The following is a 10918-nucleotide window of genomic DNA, read 5'->3' as shown; positions in this document are numbered from 1 at the left end:
AGGGGGGAAAGGTTAAGTTTCATGGAAGAGTTTCAGTCTGTTTATTGTCAGGGCTTGTATCAAAAGTGAGAAAAACCATACTCCTTTTCAGTGAAATAAAACATAGAGGCTTACAGCTACATTAAGCTATTGAACTGATCTGGTGGCCATATATGTCTCCCTTACTTCCCTGATACTCTTTTTATTTTTAAAAAGACTTTATTTTTATTTATTTGAGAGAGAGAGAGAGAGAGAGAGAGAATGAACATAGAGAGAGAGGGAGAGGGATCCCTGGGTGGTGCAGCGGTTTGGCGCCTGCCTTTGGCCCAGGGCGCGATCCTGGAGACCCGGGATCGAATCCCACATCGGGCTCCCGGTGCATGGAGCCTTGCTTCTCCCTCTGCCTGTGTCTCTGCCTCTCTCTCTCTCTCTGTGTGACTGTCATAAATAAATTAAAAAAAAAAAAAAAAGAGAGAGAGGGAGAAGCAGACTCCCACTGAGCAGGGAGCCCGACAGGGGGCTTGATCCCCAAACCCTGCTCCTTCCCTGATACTCTTTATGCTTCCCCCCCCTTCTAGTCCTCTAGAATTCTTGCACCCGATTGGTATCTTTTACAGTTCTTTAGAGTTGAAGGAGCAAACTTACTGTTCAGTGTATACTGAGTGGGATTCTACAGCAGCCATAGCTCATCTAACTGACTATGGCATGCACATGTCCTTTGATCGCATGCATGGGGTGAGAGAATAACTTTCACACTCTCTATGAAGTTCCTCTTTTCTGCCTATTCTCCAATGGATGCACAGGAAATGTTCACACACACACAAAAATGTTCACAACAGTGATAATTTGGAAAAACACACCAGATTACAGCCTAAATTTTGGATCCTTGATTTATTTGACACTCATTAGGAGGGTAGATTATGGAAGCCAGATTTTATTTCCCTTTAAGTGAGATGAGTTCACAATGAGAACAGCTCTGAAATTCAAGTGTGACCTGTGAAGACTTTTGTCGTTGTTGTTACTGAGGCATCTCAATGGACAATATGTTCTTTTTGTTTCCTTTCTTTTCATATGAGACCTCTCTTCTGATTCTCTTTCCTTGTCCACACTCAAACATGAAGAAACCAGTTTGTGTATTGATCAAACATGTCTGGTACATCAAAGGACCACAAGACCCTAAGTAGTTGATTTGTGGCTTAGCCTTTACTCCTGCCCTTGGAGTGGTTAGATATTGGGTAGAGATCCACAGGGGACCATTTTAAAAAATACTCTCGTTATCCATTAGAACAGTCTTTTTTTTTTTTTAAAGATTTTATTTATTTATTAATGAGACACACACACACACACAGAAAGAGAGAGAAAGAGAGAGAGAGAGAGGCAGAGACACAAGCAGAGTGAGAAGCAGGCTCGTCGTGGGACTCGATCCCAGGTCTCCAGGATCACGCCCTGGACTGAAGGTGGCGCTAAACTGCTGAGCCACCCAGGCTGCCCAAGAATAAACCTTTTTATCACATCTTACCATTACAGAAATTTGAGGGAAAGGAAGTCATGTGACTTGTGTCTTCAGATTGGACTCTTCTAACTTCATTCTGTAAGAGTTGAGGGAGAGAGGTGATAGCCAGAGTTTACAGAGCATTTGATCTCCCTCACAGGAATCTGCATGTTCATTCTCATCCTCTGCCTGCTCCAAACACTGCCATGCAGTGAGTTTTGGGTCTGCAGGATGGGCATAGTATCACATAGCCAAGGGACATGTGTTACTAATTAAAAAGTGCATGTGTCAAGTCTTGATTACAAAGGCATAGAACTAATTTTTTTTATTTTATTTTTTTATAGAACTAAATTTTTAATCTCTGGAATTTGCTTATCTGACAGTTTTGTTCCTTAGAGAAATTTTAAAGTTCTCAGAGGCCCTGGACCACTTATTTTCAAACTATAGGTTGTGAGCCATTAGTGAATCTTGATATCAATTTGTGGATCCAGATCAGTGTTAAAGAAAGAACAAACAAAGAACGAATGAATGAAAGAAAGAAAAGAAAAGAAAATACAATAGAGAATCCATATTGCACACAGTAATATTAAAAGTATTGGTTTATGACACTTTTATTTGTAAGTGTATATATATATGTGTGTGTGTGTATGTGTGTGTGTGTGTGTCATTTAGTCTGTGGACAGTTTTTAAAAACCATATGGATATATGTGGCTCTTTATATATTATTTCCATTTCCCCCTGCTCCTCACTCCAGATTTACTGTTAACATCCTAGGTTGGCTCTACCCAGAGTACATGCACTCATGTTTAAAAATCAAACCAAGGGGGATCCCTGGGTGGCACAGCAGTTTGGTGCCTGCCTTTGGCCCAGGGCGCGATCCTGGAGACCCGGGATCGAATCCCACGTCAGGCTCCCGGTGCATGGAGCCTGCTTCTCCCTCTGCCTGTGTCTCTGCCTCTCTCTCTCTCTCTGTATGACTATCATAAATAATAATAAAAAAAAATTTAAAAAAAAATCAAACCAAGTAATAAACAACTAGGATTCAGAACTCACCTTGGAATAATGTTCTAATTAGTCCTAAGTGTCCTGGAGGGCTGTGTTTTGGGCCTGGGTCTTCAATTGGCTCTTTGGCATCTTGGTCATCAGAACTGATCCTCAGTTTAATGCATTTTGATGGCTGGGAGACCAGATCTAGGTATGAGAAATTGAATGTGAGGGCTCAGCCCTTTTAGAAGGGCTCTTTAAAACTCTAGAGAGGGTTCTTCCTCTCTCTTTCTCTCTTTCACTCTCAAATAAATACATGAATCTTCTTTTAAAAAAAGAAAAAGAAAATGTGTGTCCAAGAGATGAACTAGTGTATATATCAATTTGACTCTAAGAAGAGATTTTATTTTTTTAGATTTTATTTATTTTTTAGAGAGAGCACAAATAGGGATCCCTGGGTGGCGCAGCGGTTTGGCGCCTGCCTTTGGCCCAGGGCGCGATCCTGGAGACCCGGGATTGAATCCCACGTCGGGCTCCCAGTGCATGGAGCCTGCTTCTCCCTCTGCCTGTGTCTCTGCCCCTCTCTCTCTCTCTCTCTCTGTGTGACTATCATAAATAAAAAAAAAAAAAAAAAATTAAAAAAAAAAAAAAAAAGAGAGAGCACAAATAGAGGGGGGGAGGGGCTGAGGGAGAAGGAGAAGCAGACTCCCCACTGAGTAAGGAGTCAGATTTGGAGCTCAATCCCAGGACCCTGGGATCATGACTTGAGCTGAAGGCAAACACTTTAAGTGACTGAGCCACCCAGGTGGCCCTAAGAAGAGAATTTGATCTCCTCAGTAAATAGCATCAATGTCTTGCCCTTTGATCATTCTTTGGAAATTGGAATGAAATAGGGGTTGGGGAGGAAGGCTCAGAAACATCTCCTTGTGGCTTAGTACTGATGGGATGATAGATTTGTAATATATTTAAATGTATTCCTGAACTAGCTTGTGTTTAAATACCCATTGAGTATCTATACGCTTTCAGCTGCTCTTGGGATGCTGAGAGTTTAATTCAGAGGCCTGAAATGCAGTTCATTTAGGGCACACATGAGCACATTCATCTCACCAGTTGCCCTGTCGTTCTTACTATAGACTTTCCCAATCATCCCTTTTTTTGGATGTATGATGTCCATTCTCTGCTACTTGAGCCTTGCGCAGTGGATGGTTCATTCTTATACCAGTCAGCAGGTGGGCTTTCATCTTGTGATCTGTTAGGAGGCATGAAGATGACACTTATTACGGAAAAATGCTTGTGTGTAGGATGTAGAGCAGTAAAGCCAATGTGAAAAGGCAAACTCTTTCAAGCATACCTGATTTTAGATGGTCATGTCCAGGCCGTGTGTAGGCTGAGGGGCAGAGCAGGGACAGAAAGAAGGCTGCATTTCTATTTCATAATGAATTTTAATCTACTTGTTCTGAAAGCCAGGAGTCCTGAGTTCTGGTCCAGGTTCTGTTTGTAACTTGCTTTGTGGCCTTACACTTGTCACTCTGCTTCTCCTGGCCTCAGTTTCCTTACCAGTAAAATGGAGAAGGGGTTTTGCAGGATACTTTCCAAGATTCCTGTTAATGCTAATGCTTTAGGACTTTATATCCCTTTGGGTAACCTGGTTTTTGTAAACAACCACAGGTACCACTGCCACAAACACCCTGGCTGTGGCAAGAAGCATCTTTGTGGGGTTGGTAAGCACTCTAAGGCCTTTTGATCTTTGTTTCTTTTTTTTTTTTTTAAAGATTTTATTTATTTATTCACGAGAGACACAGAGAGAGCGAGAGGCAGAGACACAGGCAGAGGGAGAAGCAAGCTCCATGCAGGGATCCTGATGTGGGACTTGATCCCAGGACTCCAGAATCATGCCCTGGGCCAAAGGCAAACTGCTGAGCTATCCAGGGATCCCCTTGATCTTCTTTTCTTTGGGGAACACAAAGCGTAGCAGACAACAGGTTGAGAAAAGTATGTTTTCTTTCTGATACGTCAAATATCTGAGGATGGTTTGGGCAGCCAATCACTGATAAAAGAAAACTTGGAAGCTCAAAAGAAACTCTGCTTGCTTTCACATCTCATACTTATCTGGGCATACTTAATTTGGATATCCTTAACCACTGATCCAACTTCTTACACAGGAATGTATGGAAATGTCCTGATCCAATCTTCTCCTTCTTTAGGGGCTATGCAAGATGTTAGCCCTGTATTCAGGTTTCTCCTTGTGACCTCTGTTTTCCAGGGTCTCTAAGGAGACAATAACTTGCCTTGCTCAGGGCTAACATGAAGGCTGTCTCTCATAATATTTGCTGATACATTTATCTATATGGAGTAGGTGCCCAATATATGCTATTGACTATTCAGCTCAATGCTAGGGACAATGGCTTGTCAAATTGACCCAGAGTTAGTATTGAGGTCTTTCCCAAGGCCTTGGGCAGATTAACTGTTTCTGAAATGTTCTTAGGGTACTTTTGCACACTTTTTTCATAGCACTCCACATTTTGCTGAAATTATGCATTGTCAGCTTTGTTTCTTCTGCTAGACATCTAACAGCAGAAACTTTGCCTTATTCATATTAATATCCCTAGCATCTAGTACAGCAGTAGGCACATAGCTGTTGCTCATTAAGTGATTAAATAACATTATTTTATCTCAATTCAAGATACAATTTATATAGTTGGGCCTTCATAATTTCATAACATGTTCACAAACAGTATTTTTTAATTGAAGTATAATTGACACACAGTGTTAAAAACAAACATGGTTCCTTTGATTCTGTCATCAACACTGGGCTTTAATCATCTATTTACAATTAATTTAACAAGTACTTTTCAAGCAACTAATATGCACTCCATAAGATCACTCATTAAGTATATGGCTGCAGACACTGAAAACATACAAAAGAAATGTACCATTTCCCTTCTATAGCATTTTAAAATTTAAATGAGAGTGAGAAATTCCTGTGAAAACAAATGAGAACAGTGCCATCCAGGATATGAGTAGGTGCCAGCAGGGGTGAGGTAAACGCTGGGAGGATCTGAGAACAGAGCTGGGTGCTGGAGGGGTACTCACACTGAAGGTATATGTCCTAGGAGCAGGGTGGGTACTTTGGGGCTGGGGAGATGCAACCTCTTGAATCTGACACAGCTTTCCTTATTTAAAGACAGAAGCACCCCTGCTCATCCATCTATATCTTGCAGACATCATGCCTTCTGAAATCCATGCAGTGATGACTGGAGCGTTTGCCACCATTTTGGTCATTGTGTTGGGAGCCTCCATCATCCTTAATTTCTGCCTCTGTGGTGGCTGCCCCTTCTGCTCTTGCCTTATCAAAGTTGGTAAATCGGAGGGAGGCCAAGTTCAAGAATAGAAGGGGGTAAAATTACCCTGTGGGTAAGTCCAATGAGGCATTTGAGGCCATCTGGGGAATGGTAAGGTCAAGTGCAGGGTCAAGAGTGATGCTGTGGTGGCAGAGGCTTCAAGTGTCTTGGTGAAGGAATAATGATTCCATATCCCCTCTTGTCTACCTCTGCCTCTATCTAACCGTGTTGATTTTCCTTTTTTTTTTTTTTTTTTTTGGTTAACCCTCCCACCAGCCTGTCTTCCACATGCCTTTATCCTCTGTCTTTGGTGTCAGTGCAATCTCATGGCAATTAAATCCGATACTGCTTCACTATAATTGCCACCAAAAGGGTCACTAGGAACCCCTGTCACCTCTCAAGCTGGCCTTGCAGTCTCCTCCTGCATTCCTGCATTTCAGGGACAGTGGGATTTCTCTTCTATGAGGAGCTGAGACTACCCTAGACACCATATTCTTCCCCTATGCCAAATAATCACAGGGAGGAGAAGAATGTCCTGGAAGTTGCCAGCAATGGAGCCAGGGACGCCATAGGCCATATTGATAACATTAGCAGCCATCCTGATTGTCTTTTTTGACTGTGGTGTCCTTCATCAGTGCTGCCCTCTCCTGGCTAAGAGAATTGGTAGACGTATAGAATCTTTCCAGGTAAAAGTCAGGCTATCCATCTAGAGTACAGTTAAGTAGTCCTTGAATTGCGCATATCCTGACCCATAGTGAGCTAAAAGAGAACCTGGATAAGAGAACGGTGGAGACTGAGTCAGGGCTCCAGAGAGAGTCCTTGGTTCCTGGCCTCCTTTCCCTGGGATATCTTTCTTTCACCCAGGTCATCTGCTCCTATATCCTAAGGCCCACGGTTTCATGATGGGTGTAGAGTGAGCAGAATGACCAGTGGTAGGTGTGATGGTAGGGATCAAGTTTTTCACAAATGAGTGTGTAGCTCAGCAACTATCTTATTACAAGAACAAACATCTTTTTGGAATGTAAGAGTGGATTGAAGACAAACAGTGGCTTTCAGTAAGTCAGAATCCTGAAAAGCACAAATTGTCTGTGGGCAGACAGAACATGTTAAACAAAAGCTTGTTTCACACCCACAGATCCCTTTCCAGTGTCCTAGGCCTAACCACAAAGCAAGCATAACAATACACTTAGCTCCAATGCTCATGCTGCCCTGAGGTCTTCTTCCCCCACAGTCTGACCCAGCTTCTCTCTGTAATGTAATTGTTGGGTCTTTACAGTTGGAGCACTCCAGGGTTTTTGATAGTCTGTTTGTTTGCTATTTTTGATAGTCTAAGGTACACTTCTTCATTTATATGTTTAAGTTGCTATAAATCAATCTCCTTTTCTCTCTCCATCATCCTCATTCCTTATTCACAAGCTTCAACAAGAAGAGTGCTGGGCAAAGAGGCCCAGGGGTTTCCATATCATTATTCCTATAATAACTCAGGAAGTGATTATTTTCTGAGCATCCTTTCCACATTCTTTAGGGTAGTGTGGACAAGCTGGAGGTCCTAAGTACTCTAGAACTTTTATCCTGACTATATGGCTGCACACAAGGGACTGAGTTTATTTACTCAGTTATTTTTGTTTTCCCGAGGTGAGAGCTGAAATCATTATATTTTAACACTGTGGATTTTGCCAATCTCAGTTCCATAGGAATCACACTGGGAGGCTTGAGTGAATTAATTCATTTTCCCAACACCCACTAAGCCAACAAGATTCCAGCTTCTGTAGTGGGCAGTCCTGGTTTTTCAGTATAACTTGAGACCAGATAGAGAAGCTGATGTGAAATGGGCCCTCTCACATGACAGTTAATTTGGAGTTAAGGCAACCACTGCTACCAGACTATGGGTGGAGCCCACCTGGATTGACAATCTCAATTTCTGTTACTTTTCTTTTTTTTTTCCTTTTGATTGGAGGTCCAAAAGACCAATTTCATTTTTATTTTTCCTATGAGGGAGATTATAATGGTGTAATATTTTTATTTTGCCATTAAATGGACATAATGTATTTATAAGTAAAGATATTTGAGTTTTTATTCTGTAGCAAAGATTGCTTCTGAAATTAGGCTGTTTACCAACCATCTTTACAGAAATAGGAGTTACACAAAGACTCAAAATACAAATAAAAGCAGCACACACATAAGGCAGATAAATAGAAAGAGCAAGTGGCATGAAGTGTTTGATTAAAAGCTACAGGTCATCAGGTGTGGGAAGTATAAGTATTTGAAGCAGACACAGTTACATACAGTTGGACTGCCAAAGATATTGCTGAATATGGGTGATGACTGCAGAAAATGATATGAAGAAAGTGGAATTATTCTTGAGGATAGGGGAGGGAGAATGACTAGCAGATTCCAAAAGTTTGGAAGATCCAGGTTAAAACTAACATATAAGAAGAAATACAGTTCAGGGGTGCCTGGGTGGCTTAGGAGGTTAAGCATCTGCCTTTGGCTCAGGTCCTAGGATGGAGCCCTTCACTGGGCTCCCTGCTCACTGGGGAGCCTGCTTCTTTCTCTCCCTCTGCCCCTCTCCCCATTCATGCTCTCTTGCTCACTCTCTCTCAAATAAGTAACTTTTAAAAAAAATCTTTTTAAAAAAGAAGAAATACATTTCAGTGTGTCCACTTTTTATGGCACTCATATTCCGGAGTAGAATCATTAAGTGAATTTATTTGGTAGCTGATTAAACAATTGAAAAGTGAAACAATTTCATCTCAGTTTATCTTTTCTGTTAAACACTTGTCTGTATTGTTCTAATTCTGATGCCTGATTACTGTCTAACCATGTGATTGACATCTAGCAGTGGGATATGCATCATGCAGCCAAGGCTAAGATGAGTGTTGCCCTCCTTATCCCTCTTGCTCAAAGCAGTCCATCTAATTCTGGCCATAGCTTAAGAATGCAAACCTTATCTAGTGAACATCCAAGTGTTTGTGCCTGCCTGGGCAACAAAGAGCTTTGCTTGATCCAGATACTTCTCTGGAATTTCACAGAAGCACTGAAGTTAGGGTCAGATACACAATCCTTGACCTAGGGGATTTCTGAGTTTGTGGCCCATCAGGTTTAATGTATAAACACACTTCTTTTTTTTTAAGATTTTATTTATTTATTCATGATAGATACAGAGAGAGAGGCAGAGACACAGGCAGAGGGAGAAGCAGGCCCCATGCAGGGAGCCCGACGTGGGACTCGATCCCGGGTCTCCAGGATCATATTCTGGGCCGAAGGCAGGTGCTAAACCACTGAGCTACCCAGGGATCCCTATAAACACACTTCTTGGGGTACCACTGGCTAGCCTCTGGTGGTTGGTGCTAAGGTTGCTTTTCATCTGCTATGTTTGTTTTTCTGCATTCTTGTACATGGGTGCCCATGAAGCATACCCGATTGTCTGGTAGGGACGATATTAAATTGTATTTTGTGGTCCATAGCCTCAGTGGTACCTCGCCAGAAGAGTGACTTGTTTCCAAGATTGTGGTCAGTGCTATCTTCACAGGGGCCTGTGTATCCCTTATCAGTGTCTGTGTGGCAGGCAGGCAATTCAGCTTCATCTCTTGGCAGAAATCACTTACATAGATCCTGAAAAAAATCTCTCTCAGAATATTGATTTAACCATCCATCTCAAAGATGCAAAGAAAAGGCACCTAATCTATAACATTTTCAATTCATACACAAAGAATTAAGAGCCTTAAGGGACATGTGTAAAATCTTCCCCTTAGGAATTCTGTCTTCCTTATCTAAGAATCCTCTATGTCCTCAGGGGAGCTGAAACTGACTATGTCCCCTTCCTAGGACACAGATTTCACCAGTAGAACCTATGAAACCTATGTGTGCTGCAAAGGCTGCTTTCAGAGTTGGGTGAACACTAGGATCCCTGCTCCCTCCTCTTGTACACTATTTTCCACTCAGGAATCTTCTGGGAGTGGGGAGAAATAAGGTCTTGAGGGTAATCATGGGGATGCTAATATAGTATGTAAAAAGAGGGATGGGTATTTGTGGCAGTCTAGATTTTTGTTCTTTTCTCTCATTAGATACATCCTCATATTAGCTCTCATATGGATAAGTGACAGATTTTACCTTTACTGGTGCAGTACTGAGAAGTGGAGAGGCAGAGGAATAAGTAAGTAGTGGGGGTTTCCCTAATAAGAAGGTACTGTATTTATTGTGATTGGGATATAGGTAGGTTGTAGGGGAAATTTTGGCAGTGGCCCTAAGTGGCTAAAAAATTGTGGGCTGCTCCTGACAGAAATGAAGAAGACTGAGAGAGGATAAAGTTGTCTTGAAAAAACCATGGTGCATTTAGATAGTGCAAACCTGAACTTGCTTACCAAATTCTGGGATATTATTAGAATAGAATACAAGGAGTTTGGAAGTCACTACTCCATTCTAACAACAACTAAAAAAATGAGCAGTCTGAAATGCTCATTTCAGTATGAAGTCCCCATACTTTTAGGGAGTTTATCTCCAGTAGCTAGACCAGGTTTTCATAGTCATATCAGACAAAAAAAATCCCTAATACTTTGGCAGGAAAAGGGGGAAAGGAACCATTTTGAAACCCATTTATACTAAGTAAGTCTGAAGTGACTACAGACCAATATGGAGGCATAAGAGATTCCAGAATTTCCCTCCTCCCATGGATGCACCAAATGTATAGCTACACATGGAGTAATTCTCTGGAGAGAAATCCAGAAACTAGTGGCGGAGTGACTCCTACATATCAGGCAACTGAGAAAATATACACATCTAACTGGGTAAGAAAATCTGAAACAGTCTCCCCATAAACCCTACCCCTGGTACAGCACCATATAATTCAAAGGAAATCCTAACTCCCATCTTCTCCCTGAGAAGGAAAGGGTTTGAACTGCCCATCTAGTGCTCCAACTTATAAGACTCCTGACCCCCAAGAGATGAGATCCTAAACACCTAGCTCTGATAGTCTATATAGCTGGGATTCCTGAGTTCCACAGAACTATAGCGAATAAAGAAGTTGTTCTTAATGGTGTGTGACTACTCACTGTGGCTATGCCTCCAAGCCTCAGTGCAGACAGTGCTGGCAAAAATGCCAGTCTTTCCCTGGAAAGGGTTT

General features: G+C 41.8%; 1 protein-coding gene across 1 annotated transcript; it reads left to right on the top strand.

The window, feature by feature from the left end:
* The first annotated feature begins 690 nt into the window (after positions 1-690).
* On the top strand, positions 691-10688 carry SLC28A2 (solute carrier family 28 member 2). Its single transcript, XM_041731740.1, is given in 15 exon segments — positions 691-714; positions 3589-3668; positions 4095-4176; positions 5640-5749; positions 5751-5873; positions 6316-6397; positions 6400-6507; positions 6661-6691; positions 6694-6851; positions 7432-7451; positions 7453-7511; positions 9264-9295; positions 9298-9368; positions 9575-9623; positions 9625-10688. Coding segments are annotated over 15 exon segments (1173 nt in total). The 3' UTR covers positions 9769-10688.
* Positions 10689-10918: the final 230 nt, after the last annotated feature.

This window comes from Vulpes lagopus, chromosome 2, assembly GCF_018345385.1.
Source record: "Vulpes lagopus strain Blue_001 chromosome 2, ASM1834538v1, whole genome shotgun sequence".
NCBI lineage: Eukaryota > Metazoa > Chordata > Mammalia > Carnivora > Canidae > Vulpes > Vulpes lagopus.
Note: the sequence above shows the minus strand (reverse complement) of the source record. Positions and strands in the feature narration are given on the sequence as shown.